This window comes from Clavelina lepadiformis, chromosome 3 (genome assembly GCF_947623445.1).
Source record: "Clavelina lepadiformis chromosome 3, kaClaLepa1.1, whole genome shotgun sequence".
Taxonomy (NCBI): Eukaryota; Metazoa; Chordata; class Ascidiacea; order Aplousobranchia; family Clavelinidae; genus Clavelina; species Clavelina lepadiformis.
Genome location: NC_135242.1, coordinates 14354581 through 14370380, shown reverse-complemented (window position 1 = coordinate 14370380; position 15800 = coordinate 14354581). Strand labels below are relative to the sequence as shown.

Below are 15800 nucleotides of genomic sequence, written 5' to 3'. Positions count from 1 at the left end.
AGTTGCAGTTGTGGTAAACGCAGCTGTAGACCAGTTGTGCTGCAACGCACCATAGTCTTTTTGTAGTTTTTCATCATTAAGCCTCCGATCAATCTTTTTATCCTTTTTGCCTGGCTTTCTTTGTTGCTTGTCAATGACTTGTCATTTTTCCGCATTTCAAGTGTCGAGTAGAATTCAATAAAAAAAAACCTTCAAATGAAGTAGCAATAATGTCAAGCAGGCTATCAGAGTGATCAGACAATGTATGGTATTTAAGTATGATTTATTGTTTCAAATACAAAGAACACAAGCTGAATGAAGCATTTTCTAAAGTTTCACCCTAATTACACTTTCATTAATGGTACTAGTTAGTTCTATTATCTTATTTTCTTAACTTTATTTTGCAGCGGAATTTGCAACATATTTGAATTATTGTCGTTCTCTTCGATTTGATGACAAGCCAGATTATTCATATTTAAGGCAGCTATTTAGAAACCTGTTTCATAGACAAGGATTTACATATGATTATGTTTTTGATTGGAACATGCTTAAGTTTGTAAGTACAACTCTCATTATTTGAATCTTTGTATAAAATTGTTTTCATATGATTAGTTACAGCTCAAATAGCTAAGTAGAAAGAAGTTTTTAATTTATGAAAACTTAAAGAAAAAATTTTGGTATTCCTGCTAAATTGAATTATATAATTGTAGTTATTATGTTTGATTTTGAAAATTAAGGAGCAAGGTAACCATGCTTACTTGCCTAATTTGAGGAGGTCCAATAGATCTACCAAAGCCACAAGTCTACTTCTGTACGTGGACCAAATATTAAAGAACATCATTTGCTTAAGACCTAAATAAAGTGAATTGGAGTAAGCAGATTTTGTTAAATAAACAAATGTCAATAATGGCTGCTTTGAAGCTTTAAATGTACCTAATTGGTCAATAAAAATGAGTGAAAGGGTTTTTGTTGTGCAAACATGAATAGATGAATGCAACATCCAATGGTAAACAAATATTCTGCAATATGAACCATTGAAGGTGTGAAGGTTACGAATTCAATTCAGCTGTGAGATTTACTACTGGAAGTGATTTGTGTGATACTTTGTGTATATCTGCTTGAGATGTACAAAGTTCAAAGCAAACATAATTAATTGAATTGAAAGGGAGGACACAAGACAAAGATAAAAGCACAGCAAACTTAAGAATACTTTTAAATACAAGAATCTAGAAACCAATAATGATTTTATTTTGCAAACGTTTATGCTTAACTCTTATTTTAACGTTTGCAAAATAAAATCATTGCAGAATTGCTCTGTTTTGGCTCTTGTATCAGTTTGTTTTAAGTAGTTCTAAGAATCGGTGAAGTTTTTGCTTTTTGTTTTGTTCGTCATTCTTAGTTAGCTACTATGACTTTTGTGAAGTTGTTGCACCTTGTTATATTCCTTGTTGTACCTTTACCTGGTGGTTACTCTGATCATAGTTTACCTTTGATGACATGATTTATTATATATTTGGTTGCTTCAGTGGTTTTACCAATTGAAGGTGACCATATTGAGACACCTCACTACCATTGTGCAAAGTAGCTAGGGTTTTGTTATAGTTTATACCATTGTGTTTGTTAGACCGTATGGTTAATTTTAACTGGTTGGCAATTTATTAACCAAAATTTGTTTGTTATATATATGAATGGGTGTATGACTGATAAAAGAATGAAGAAAAGATGGGGCAGGAGTGTAGTATGTGGTCTGAGGACTGCTCATTTGCACTACAAACACTTGCTTCAAAAGCTGTGAAGCCCCATCCGTGCATGGGGGACCCAAACCGTCCAATAAAGGTTTAAGTGGTTAACCCCACCCAAGCAGGTCTGCTGACCGATGGTATGGTGACGACGTCACCACCTTGGTTATTGTCATAACCTTGGAACTTAGGTATAGAACCAAAGAGCATCTAAGGCTGTATTAAACAGAATTGTTCTAGTCCAAATATAAAATATAATTAGTTACGTAAGACGTGCCTGTAAAATAAATAACGCTGATATAGATAAACTCTATCATTAAGCAGCCAACCAGCCCACACCACGCTTACTACTAAATAACGTCTTACACATGGAAACCAACACAAAACGCAAGAACCAAAGTAAGCCGGCGTGATTATGCGTGAGGCAGAAAAGGAAAACGAAGGAATGTCACCACATTCTCCCCTGTTAAATAATTATTTAAGATATTTGTTAGAGCGCAGGTAATTTCAATATTGAAAACTACATTGCCCAGTCGCCATATCTTTGTGGAGGCCTTCTCTCTCTCGTGGAACGCCTGATACTCGGGGTTTGTGAACCAGCGTCCCCGGAAAGTGCTTGCTGGTGTCCATCGCTTTGAATATTAGTCTCTCTTTGTGCGTTGTCACTAGTGCCTGTAGACAAACTTATTCCTGGTTGATGTCACGGCTAGCTCAATTTCATTGTTAGCTGGGGTTACTTGTGGGTGAAGTGCAAGTTCGGAAGTTGATACCATACTCTCCCTTCTATTTGTATAATTTACTTGAGCGAAAGTGGGCTTCACCATCATTAATTCAACAGGATCGTAGACTGGATCGCCTTTGTTTTGGACAAATCGATGTAGCAGTACGGTTCTTTGATTTAGTAACCACGTAGGCATTGAGCTTCCAACGTCAATTGGATGCTGGAAAGTTAAGAATTGAGTGCCTCTGTTTTGTTTTCAATTCTGTTTTCAAAAATGAAGTAGTTGTGTTCCAAAATAAATTTAGTTAAAGATTCGGTAATGGTAGAGGTGTCATTAGGTGGAAGACTACAACAAACAGCCTGTAGACAGGCTTCGTGAGAAATGTTTGTTTATAATGGTTTCACATCCATGTTCGCAAGGACGGTGCCATCAGGTAGATCTCGAACTGATTCAAGTTTTTTTTGAGAAAATCAGTAGTGTCTAGTGTCTACGATGTTATTGCTGCTTCTGGATATCATCTTTGTGAGTGTACTGTTGCTGGAAACAATTGGCCAGTCAGGGTTAATGGTTTTGAATTTTGGACAACAAATAACACGGTGCAATACGTGGGTCCTCAGGTTAAGAAGGTTAATGTCTGTAGTAGGTAAACTACGAAGAAGTGTTTTCAGTTGTTTTTTAGAGACGTTGATCTTGATTTTAGTTGCAGGAATTCTTATTATTTGTTAGGTCAAAAAGCTTTAAAATGAGCAGATGAGATTGCTCCATTTCCAAACGAGCAACAGTAGCTCCTTGTCAGCAAAAGCCAGCAGGTTGGATGTCTGCAAGGATCGGAAGGTTGCCTAGTGATGTGCAATGCAATCATCTGGTCGCAGTATTCGAGGCACCATTTATGACAGTGTTAATATTGGGAATGTGTGGACTGCGACATCAGGCAGTCGTGCAGTTGAGTAGAGTAGGGCCGATGTTACTTTATCCAGAGTAGCACTGTAAATTTCCCATCCTGACCTCACTATTGAAAGCCGTGCAAGATGTAAACGTATTTTGTAATGATTGAAGCCTGTTTCGTTGGTAATGGCAGGTGGTGAAGGTAAAGCTCCATTTGTAGGCAAGCTCCGTAATCACATCAACTGCATGCCTGCCTGTTTGGATGCAGCTTGCAGGTAATGCTGCAATGATATACTGTGTTGTAGACAGCTTAGATACCTATAAATACAGGGCCTGTCTTTTCCTCAGCTTTGAAGCTACTCTCAATATCATGGTCCGTGAGGAAGACCTGGTCTACACTTGCCTTCCCACATCTTATCTAGCCTGTTCACGAGGGAGAAAGGGATCGATTATGACTTCGAGGCATGTGTAGGACAATTGTTCGAGAATTTTGAAGGGAACACACCAAACAGATAATTTAATAGCTAATTAGCTATTGCTATTAGCAATACCTCTTTTAGTTCTCTTTTTTCTACGTTATACTTTTGGATAGCAATTACAAGAGCTGTTGTCAAACTTTTAAGAATCTTATGGTATCCCAAACAGGAAGGCAGGAAGCTATACAATTAGATACTTTTAAATGATGGTGAGCTTTTTTAAGTAACGCCTCCAATGCTCAACGACAGTAATGTTGGATGATAGTACTTCTCCCTAGGAAGGGTGGTTCTTTCGCTATCTGCTGTTCATCATTCTGGGTGATGGCTCAGGGTGGCAAACTTTTGTTTGCATATTTGCAAAAATATGTTTCTAGGTAGGGAGACCACACGAATTTGTCTGCTATTCAATGATTTATATAATTACAACTGAATCGAATTGAAATAGTAATGTAATTTTATTTAGGTACATAAAAAACATTTATGTAATTTTTTATTACGATAATTGGTATTGTCAAGCTTCTATAAAAAATTTTATGCTCAGTGTTGGTATTTTTCTAAATGAGCATTGCAAGAAATCGAAATATTTATGGTACTTCTTTACAACAAGGTACTTTTTTGTGTTTAAGAAAATGTCAATTGAAAAAGTCCATGCTGAATCTTTGGTCAATTACACCTGTTTTTAATAATTCAGGCAGTTTTTAATTTATACCATATATACAATGACATAATTTACTATCTTAATGTATTTATTAATGTATTTACTAAATTTTATATTTTTGTAATATTGATTTTAGGGAAGCAAAAGTAACGCGATTGACTATGACCAGAAAGAGCTTCGCTCATCCACATCGTATGGTTTGACCCAACCCAATTCACGACAACATCCAATGCTTACTGGTCCAAGTCAGTTCTATTTGTGTTACTGTAATGTATGTATAGACATATAAGTACACTTTTAAAGTCTTAAATACAAGCCAAAAATGCAATAGGCTTGTAAGTCAAACGTAATGCTATTCTAAAGTTGTTCATATTACATTGTTCAAATAACATGCTATAAGTGGCACTCATATTCATGTCTCTGAAATAATCACAATCAGATTGTTCAAGGGAAAACTCTAGTTTAGCTTGTTGCGAAAAAATCATTGACCGTAGTAGACATAGATGTAATTGAAATTATATGTAGGGTAATAAAATTGGAAAGAAATTGGTGATGGTAGACGGTAATTGAGTTTAGAAGCAATGAGCCAAGTGTTGTGGGTCATTCAGAAAATAAGCACTAAAGTCATGAAACTAGTACTAACAGTCAGCTTACATTTGTCTTTCTGTAGAATGATTTGCATAGGTTAACATTCATTACGGTTGCTTGGTTCCATCGGGAATGCAGGTAATCCTTTCCCACTGAATAGTTCTCATTGTACGTACTATAATTAACACTACAACGGCCAGAAAACAAGTTTACCACTAACAGCCGGTAGTGTCGAAAACGACACCATCCTAAAAATGTACTTTTTGATTAGTTTTAGCGAAAAAATAAAAAATAAATCCTTCCGTAATGTATTTAGGATGTATTTTTCTTGTTCAGTTGAAACAAAAACTAACATAGCTACAGCAATTCGACCTTTTATGACGTTGCACGAATTTGTAAGAAACGAAAAAAAAACAATATTTATGATTTGAAAAACAAACAAACATTGTTCTGATGGTAGGTATCTTAACAAAACGCTAACTATTGCAGAAAAAGCTCATATGTTTCCTACACACAATTGGATAAGTCTTTAGAGTTTACAGCAGGACCCATGTTGATCAATTTACGTTGTGCAGTTTTTGCATACTGTAAGCTTCAAGTCGCCGTTACCACACACTCCGCAAGTTGGCCTGCTCCAGTGACAGCAAACTGTAACTGTGTTATTTTTGCAACCTTGTCCCCCACATTTCCTTCGTTTTCCAGATGGTCTTCTCTGCGCTGGGTTCACTTCTCTGGACCACCTGCTTCCGCTTCACCACGTAAGCATCCCTCAACCCCTCCATAAGCTGGAGTATGAAGCTTCGTCGGCTGATGTTGCTACCGGAACATTTTCTGTTCAGAATCCAGGAATTTAGTGCTGCTATGTCCAGTAGGGCTGTCCAAACAGCCAAAGGCCTTCGTCTACTTGCTGCATGGGCTGTGTATTTTCTCGCCGTTTGGTCGAAAACGTCCTTTAGTACGGTCCAAGGTTGTTTTCCAGCATCTATTGTGATAAGAAGTCTTTGTTGGAAATGTTCGCTTCTTAACCTTATCACTGTTTATTTATCCATGTCACTATTTGTGAGCTTTAGCTACATCCATCTCCTATTGTCTAAACATAGTTTTTTCTTGTTGCACCTGCTACAACTGGCAGCATTTTTCATGTCAAACATTTTAACTCCCATCGCCTTCATGAAGCACACAATTCTGCAGAGTTAGCTTAGTGAATCACTAAGACCAACAGATGAGTTGTCGAAGAAAGACATGGTGATTGCAACTCAATAGAAATCTTAAAAACACTAGCATTGCTTATGTTCTTGGTTACTCTATTATTGAGAAAGTGTACAGTACATAGAATAAAAACAAGCGTCTATTGCAGGGGTTCTTAAACTTTTTCGCACACGCCCCCCTTGACGGTACCTAAAAATTTCGCGCCCCATCTCATTGCAAAATAAAAAAGCATTAAACAAAACAACAATTTATTTTCAATTAACTTTCATTAATGTGAAGGATGTAGTTGTTTTTGAGAAACCAAACGTTTAATTCGAGGCTTTGTAGAAGATAAAGTACATCTTAGGTCGGCTTTACAGTCAAGTTTGTTCCTAGGTTTTGTCTTTATATTCATGAAGATGATGCTGCAAACGACTTGGTCTCAAAACGTCGTTGCTTAGCTTTTCTAAGCATATCACGCATTGCGGAACGACTTTTCCGTTCACTGTGGTATCTATAAAGCCATACTTCAGATAATTTTGGTCATACTTTCTCTTTTTTCCACTCATTTTGTTTCAATAGAATTAGTTTAATTACTAAAATACCTGGTTATTAAATCAATACTAAATTTAAGTTTTACTTCATTTTACGGTTTTAATATTGGCTGACGTTGGTTTTGCCCTGTTTAAACCGGGTGCGCGACATTACTATTTTTATTATGTGTGGTCGACACTGCACACAAATTTTCAATCGTTAATGACTCAAAAATTATACGTCGTAAACTGATCGGATATTTACAGGTTAGTAGCAAAAACATCTGGTTTCCTGTATACATCATTATTGTAAAACTAAAGAAAATGCATTTAGTGTAAGTTAAGTATTTCTACAAGTGATACATTTGTAAAAGTTTTTCTTGTTACACCGCCACCCCCCCCCCCCCCCCCCCCCCCCCCGTTGTGAGAAAAAACAGGTCACCGCTAAAAGAGAACACAAGAGAACAGTTAGTCGAGCTAGGAGTGCGTGAATGAGTAAAGGAAAACAATACGCTTGAATGCGGAGAGACACCCAATATTATGACGTAACAATTGACGTATTCAGAATCCAAATTTCAAAAATACAATTGCCATCGTGACACACTTTAAAATTTTAGTAAAACTGAACCTATAGCGAAAGTCAAGAAAGCATGTTTAGACATAGCTCATATAATAGACAGTTTGTCATCTCTCGCGCCCCCCTTATGAAAGTTACACGCCCCCCAAGGGGGGCGCGCCCCCCAGTTTAAGAACCACTGGTCTATTGTATTCTTCTGATAAAGTAAGTGGAACAGTGAGTAATAAAGCCCAAAACAGTATTTGGCAGAAAGCAGAAAATTTTAGTTGAATTATGTGAGACTAATTTCCAATGCTAATCAACACTAATCTTAAACACTTGCTACCTAGAACATTTAGAGTTTTGTTTTATTCACTACAGCACTACAAAACTGTCACACCATACTCTTCTTTCTCTGCTGCAACTGCTAAAATTCTAAAACAACTGTGGTGAATCTTAAAGATATAATATAATTTGTATGCACTTTACCTTCTACAAAAATTTTCATGACCTTAAAGTCTAGTCTGTATATATGCTAGAATATTAATTACAGCGAAATGATTCAATGAATAAAATTGATGTTTACACTGGCAAATGCTTGTTTTTTTGCCCTCCCCAATAGAGAAATGTGAGTGGTTATACGCCAGTTACAGTATACATTATGCTTATGCTTTATAATTAAATAATAATATGTCTAAATGACCTTATAAGCCAGCGATACAGCATGTATTTTTGCTGTGTTGTAATTATTACTGTGTCAATAGTTAATAAGTAGTTAATAATAAGTTTGTGATAGACTAATTGAGACACTGATTCAAAATTTTTAGTCACAAAACGTTTTCACATAGTATTTAACACAGAATACGCTCAATTTTTCCATGGTTTTTGTGAACATTGCGCCAGTTAAAACTATTTGCATAGTCACCAAGCAGTAACGTATGGTTTTACATTGTGTGTAACAATGGGACCATAGTGAGTGTGTGTGAGGTGTGAATTTGATAATTGTACGATTGGCTACTTATTATCCAGTATTCCAGTTGATAAGAACAATTAGTTTTTAGTGTGTTGTCCTTTTTTAATAAATGCGTTCAACATATGAGTATTGTGATACTTTGATATGTATTGATTGTTTATGTTTAACTGAGTATATTTATTTGATAAAAAACAGTTATATTAATTATGTTTGTTAACTTCTTCGTTCCTACTTTTTAGGTCCATCATCTGCTGCACGTCCTTTGTCTAGAATTGAACGTGAACGTAAAGTTAGTGCAAGGTTGCACAGAGGTTCCGCTGCCAATGCACCGCATGAGTTTGTGGGAGGCAGAGAGACCCAGGTATGGTATTTCCTTGGTAGTTTATTTTGCATGATTTTTTTTAATTAGTCAACATTGTGTTAGAATAATGCTTAACATTTAACTTTGTTATCAGCTTCACTTGTTGTTAAACTTCAGTTTATTAAAACAAAAATTAATGCATGTTTTAGAGAAATTATGCTCACGTTAAATTGTATCTCCTTTGCTAACCAATTTCTTGTTTTATGCATCATTAGAGTTGTGTAATGTTACAGTAATGTAATAAGCAGACAACTAGAGACCCACGTTTTATAGTTTTAATTAACTTGAAATAGAACATACATTTAAAAACAACTAAAAGGTTAACAGTTATTACAGTACGCATATATTTGACATCATTCATTTCACATGCATCTACTGATGAGCTCAAATGCATCTACTGATGAGCTATTGGCCACATAACAGTTTGGTAAACTCACAACGATGGAGTTGTGAGTTTACCATCTACACAAACATCTTACTTATAGATGTGATATAACAAAGATATAAAATTCTCAATATAATAATCACCTCCTCTAATATTTATGCTAAATATTTTCAAAAAGTTTTATAATTCAGTCTTTCCAGTGGGTGCCGTTTGCGTGAAGATCGGCATAGCTGGGAGTTTCCATCTGCACAGTATTGTGGTGTCGAATTCGTAGCAGGATGCTGCCGAGGCTGAAATTCCTCTGGTGTGAGACGCTATTTGATTCTTCACTGGTGGTCGACGAGAGCTTGTGATAAGGGAATAATAGTAGGAGTATTGCTCTTATCTGATTCCAGGTCTGTCCAGTCGTAGTTTCTTCTCCAGCCACTGCTAAATCTCGGATGGGGACCGTGGCTTCTCTTCCATTGCAAAAGCGAACAAAGGCATGATTCGGATTTACTTCAATCAAATCCACTTCCTCTACTGCGGGTCCTTGTCGTTTTAACAGACACGGCCCAGGATCAAGTAACCAAGACACCAGCAATTGTCATGCCATGGAGCGTCTTTGATACAGGAATAACCTCTCTTGAGGTGTCGCATTGGTAGATGTACATAACAAAGACCTAATTGAATGTAAAGCTTCTAAAATAACAGATTCCCATTGCGTAATGAGTAAATTTCGCGAGTTCAATAGCTTTTCAAACAATAGAATTATAGCGTTCGCATTGACCGTTTCCTTAAGGTTTGGAATACCTTTGTTGTAAAGAAATGATCCTAGTTCTCGTGACATGAACGTCGTCCCATGGTCGGAAAAAATGAAGTTTGGTAGTCCGAAGATAGAAAACAGCTGGCTTAAACAGTTCACTAACGTTTTAGTTAACGGTTACTGCAGGGAAAAGTGAAAGGAATCGTGAGTATTCGTCAATAACGGTAAGCAAGTACCTGTTTCTTGAGGAAGAAAGTAGGAGTTCTTTGAAGTCTACGCTCACATCGTTCAAACAAGTTCATGAGTGGCACTTTTCTTGGTTTGTAGTAGCGTCGCTTTACTCGAGTACTTTTACTGGCATGAAGCAGTCATTTCCTAACATCTTCAACAAAATACGGTTAAGTTTTTACTTCTAATGAAATGAACCATCCTTGTCACCCCCGGGTGACACAAGGAATTGTGCATTTCGAGAAGTTTTCCATCTACAGCCGCTGCACAGCAAGCTTTACTTAACGCATCAGGAACCGCATTTTCCACACCTTGACGATAAATTGTCGTAACTGTATTGATTAAGTTCCATGCGTCATCGTTGTATTTTCTCGTTTTTAACTTTACGATGCCGATTGATGTCGCACATGAAAGCGACTGAATTTTGATTCATAATCAAAGTGTAATGCCGACCCAGCAAGAAGTGACTCCGCTTTCTGACGGCGGTGGCTTCTTTCTCTATGGCTGGATGGCGCTGCTCGTGTGGATGAAGTGTTCTAGAATAAAATGCAACTGGTTTATTTTTCTGATTAAGAGTTGACGAAACTGCCACATCCGAAGCATCTGTTTCGATAGTAAACGGAGCATTTTCCTCGATGTTGTGCAACGCAGCTTGCGCCAGGTTGAGGTTGAGTTGGGAAAACGCGTTAATTGCTACTTTGCTTAAAGGAAAACCAGTGGCTTGGACCAAGGGCTGCACCTTATCAGAATATTTTGAGACATGTCCAAAGCTCTCCTCAAAGACTTAAAGTCGTTTGAGACAGAAAGTTGCATTACAGGCTCAACACGATTTGGATCTGGCTGAAGAATGCCCTTGCAACTTCGGTAGCCCAGCAAGTTAATGGAATCAGTAGAAAAAACACATTTGTCATCATTAAAAGTTAAGTGGGCTTCTTTAGCTACCTCTAGGAACCTGCGTATATTAATGTCATGTTTTAGCTGTGTATTACCGCCGATGGTAATATTGTCGAGGTAAACAAAAGTTCCGTGGTAGTTGTTGCTTGATATAAGCTCGTCCATTATTCTTTGAAAACATGGTACGTACTGCATTAGTTAAGCCGAACGTTATTCAGCAAAACTGGTACAATTACCACCGGCTTTAAATGCGGTAAAAATATTATCGTTAGGCGCCAGTTCTACCTGGTGGTATGCGCTGTTTAGGTCTAACGTACTGTAGATGGAGAATGGAGACATGTCACGCACTATATCTTGTATTTTTGGCAGCAGATAACCGTCCAATAGCGTATATACATAGTCGCTTCTTATGGTTTTCGTTCTTAGTTACCACCACTTGGGCTCGCCAAGGAAGGTTGCTTGGTTCGATGATTTCTTCTTGTAGTAGTCGGGCGACTTCGATTGCAACGAAGTGTCGTTCTGCTGAAGTATAATAACGTGATTTAACTGCAATTGGGTGGCAGTTTTCTCTCAAATGGTCAAATAAACAGAGCGGTGAAGTATTTAGAGGAGAGAGTGCAGCTGTGCTTAAAAGATGGTTTGCATCCGCTCAAGTGAACTTTAAAAGTTTTTTTGAATGCTTAAAAAGTCTTCGCCTAATAATTTGTCTACAAACAGATTTTCCATCACCAAAAGCTTTACACCTTTGTACAGATTACCCAACAATGTAACGTGAAAGATGCAGGTCCCCTCGCTTTGCGATGTGCCATTTCTTATTGCCAAGCCGACTGTTCGTTTACTGGGTGTCATTTTGAGATTGTGACACTTGAAAAAACCCACACTTACGTTGCTATTTGTGCTACCATTATCTATAAAGGCCCTCGCCGGCTGTCCCTTTATTGTAATTTGAACAACAAATTTCGATTTGTGGCTTACCGTTGAAAGGCAAGTTGAAGAAACGGCACTGGCGACTACCGGATCTCCATAACAAAACCGGTGAGCTTTTGCAAAATGTCCCTTTTCACATTTGAAGCAAGTTAAATTCCTAGCCCGACAACTCGTTCTGGCTTGTTTACGGGAGTTGCAAAATTAGCACTTCTCTTTAACTGCTGCAATGGTATCGCTTTGAATGCTTTTGCTGCTAGCAACGTTTGGTGACTCACTGGAGATATGTTGAATCAATTCCCCGCACCCGCGGGAAGCTTAATACTGCTCGGAGCTTCGATAGGCTCCGTCGAGTGCGCAAGCCTTTTCAAAAATATTGTTGAGGCCTACTTCATCGGTTTCCAGTAACTTCAACTGAATGTTACTTGACTGCAAGCCAGTAATAAACGCATCATGAGCTGCCTCTTTGCCGTAAACAGCCACACACACCGCCTTGTAGTTGCAATCATTGCTTACGCTCTTAAGCCTTTGTAAGTACTCTCGTGACAATTCTTTGATTTGTTGCTTGCTAGTTGCAAGTACGTACCTTGCAAAAACTTCATTGGTTGGCTTGACAAAGGATTTCCTAAGACACTTCGTTGCTTCGTCGTAATCTTCGCATTCGTTGATTAAGTGAAATACTGCAGGCGATATGTAATTGACCAAGATGCTCAGCTTCTGATCATGTGGAGGCTTCAGCTCTGTGAGGAAATTTGAGAAAGTTGGAAACCAGTGGCACCACTCTTTTGATGCATTCTTTGAATTAGGGTCGGTATCGAGTCGTTCAGGTCTCAGCACCTTGTCCACATTTAAGTTAATTAAATTGTAATAAGCAGACAAATAGAGACCCACGTTTTAGGGTTTTAATCAACTTAAAATAGTACATACATCTAAAAACAAATAAAAGGTTAACAGTTATTACAGTACGCGTATATTTGACATCGTTCATTTCACATGCATCTACTGATGGGCTATTGGCCACTTAACTCTTTGGTAAACTCACAACGATGGAGTTCTACACAAACATCTTACATATAGATGTGATATAACAAAGATAAAAAATTCTCAATGTAACAAGTATTAACTTAAACGTTTTAGGAGCCGTCAAACACCATAAACGTCTTGTTTGTTTTATTGTACAGTGAATTTACTAAAAAAACTGATTACTCGAAAAATCCTCCATGGGGATACTCTCTGAAATTTTGTATGACACTTTTGTATGCTTTGGACTAACATTCCATAAAACGCCATCAAAAAACCATGATTCAAACATTTTTAACCGAGGCACAAAATCTACACCAGAATTTTAGGGTAGTTCTAGGGTAATTCCTAGGCTAGAAAACAACCATGCTGCCTTCTGATTGGTATAAACAGGTTTTTTAAAACCCTACGTAAGAGTCCAACAAAATCATAGAGATCATGTTTGAAAGCCTCTTTACAGGACCATGTAAGATGGCACATGTTCGGTTCAAAAGTTTCTGTGTTAAATCTCATTTAATTATTAGGGCCTTTACATTGTCAGGAGTGTGATGATATTGTGTTGTTGTTGTGCTATTTTAAGTTTTAAATTAAAAACTCCAGTTTGCATGTTAAACATGCTCACACTAGCGTCTTGTAAAATCACATTTGACCTGTTATATAGGTATTGTTAATGTACCATCCTTCACAAAATAGCAGATCGTAGCAGATTGAAAATACGTGAAAATTGTGCCACTAGTTTCGATTGCACTTTTTAACAATAGTGTTAAAAGGAACTAGCTGGTGGCTCTAGCGTGAGTTGTATTATGACATAAAAAGAAGATAGCAAAAATTTTAAAATCGCATAGCAGTTATGTGACTCACATGACAGAAACAGTAGAGAGCAAAACAACTGCATTGAATAGTATATGGCTTTTTAACATGATATATAAGCCACAACAATAAATATCAGCGAAATTACTTCAAAATAACCTGTTAAAAAAGTACAGCTTCACCATTTGATATACTCTAAACAGCTGTAGCTTTTATTTTTTTTGGCTGCTTGTCTGATGATCATGTAAATTATATGTTGTCAGAAACTTTTTGTTGACCATGGTATTTGCTTATGGCATTGCAAATTTAATAAAGCAGAGCAAGGACTACAACCTTGGCAATCCACTTAATTGATTTTTTCTTTAAGAAATTGAGGCTCAGCTTAACTAAAAACTAAGTATTTTTTCAGAGAAAATTTTGCAATTACCTTTTTACTAGCTACATTGTATAATAATCTGGCTCCATTGTAATAGGCTATGAAAAAATGGGCTCAGTGATATACCAAGATGCTGACTTGAAATTATGCAATGAAGATTTTGAAGCTGTATTTACTATCTTAATATCTTCGACTCTACAATGTGGCTTCTTGTTTTGCATATAAAGTATTTATTTATGGTTTCTGTTTATGTTTCACAGATACCTCACCTTCAGTCCAGCTCTAATCGAGATATGACTACTTTACCCCACACAGATGATATTGAACATGGAGGAGGCACCCAAAGATCAATAAGAAAATAGAATTTTATATATGTTTTACTTCAAGTCCCACCACTATTTCTGAAGATGAAGAATTAGTATAAGTTATATTAAAGAGAAGAAAGATAACATTGTTTCATCCTTCAGTACAGGAAGAATATTATAATCTTGATGATGTTTAGTGGCATTTTTGTATACTTAAGATTTTTAAACAATGTTGTAATCAAAAATTGCAATAGGTCACTGAAATTACTCTATTCATGTGGGTAGTGTTTGCTGTCAAGTTAATCTTTTATTGTGTGTAGAGTGACATGTTTTTATTATTTTGATGAAATGATGATTTGTAGTCCCATATTGTAGAAGAGTGATTCAAGTGAGAGAACTGTTTAAACTTGTTTGCTCTAAATAGTTTTGCAGTTTTGACATTTACATTAAAAGTATTATTTGTTATGTCCTTCTTAAAAAGACAGAGCAAGGGAAAATAGTTATCCTGTCCCACTAACGTGAGAATTCAATTTTTACGTTTCATCGTTTTAATTGCAAGGATTAATTTTATGATCTCCTGTATGGACAACTGCCTAGTCTTGGAATAGGAGTTTGTTTGCCTCAATGAACCTTCGAGCTAAACTGGATAAAACTTTGTTTCCGAAGGGATACCCATACCAAGTCACATTGAAAGTAAAAGGGGCAGACTAAAAGTAGTCCAAAACAAACAATCACCAATACACACATGCATGTCAGTTACACCACATCGTTAGTCACGTGGGTTTACAAGGAACATGATTGAGTTACAGGCAAGTACGCAAAAGTTCCCCTATAAGCCGCCCGTAAACAGAAACCCACCAATGTGTTCGCTATATGTTTGGGATGAGCCGGAACTAGAACTGTATCACTTGGATTTTGTAGGCGTCTCTTTAGCAAAACGCTGTGTTTTTGGAACTGTACAGCGGCTAAAACGCTTCTACTCTTGAACCAATTCAACAGCTTCTGCCCAGATGAGAGTAAAGATACTCATAAGTCTCTGGCTGGCAGATTATGCGATTGATCAAAACATGCAGGTGTATGTGCCAAATTCAATATATCACGAATTTGTTGAACCTGATACTGCCCTGCAGAGGGTGGCGCCTGAAAAATCCACCCTGATATTGGAAGACTTTTATGCACATAATGGAACTCTTCCCATTAAGCACTCAAAATCAGATAACCAGAAAACTTCTATTTTAAATGTGCTTTGTAAACTGAGTACAGTACTGTGTTCACTTCAGCACATGCTAATCAAAGTGTACTTTACAGGGTCGCCAGGATAAATGCAAATGGCGTAAAATGTTCCAAAAAATGAATAAACTTCTTTTTTAAAAATTCGGGATTAGCTACTTTGTGTGGCCGACCGCCACACTACTTACTCGCTGGCGGATAAAGCTTCGTTGAAAAGTAATCTGA

At 37.0% G+C, this 15800-nt stretch overlaps 1 protein-coding gene across 2 annotated transcripts in view; it reads left to right on the top strand.

Moving 5' to 3' along the window:
• Positions 1–14810, top strand: part of LOC143448440 (casein kinase I-like) — a 32434-nt gene extending 17624 nt beyond the window's left edge. For both annotated transcript variants that reach the window (XM_076948199.1, XM_076948200.1), the window contains exons 6-9: positions 387–535; positions 4596–4704; positions 8537–8658; positions 14301–14810. In XM_076948199.1, coding sequence (XP_076804314.1) covers positions 387–535; positions 4596–4704; positions 8537–8658; positions 14301–14402 — 482 coding nt within the window. In that variant the 3' untranslated portion in view covers positions 14403–14810. The remainder of the gene's footprint in view (positions 1–386; positions 536–4595; positions 4705–8536; positions 8659–14300) is intronic.
• Positions 14811–15800: the final 990 nt, after the last annotated feature.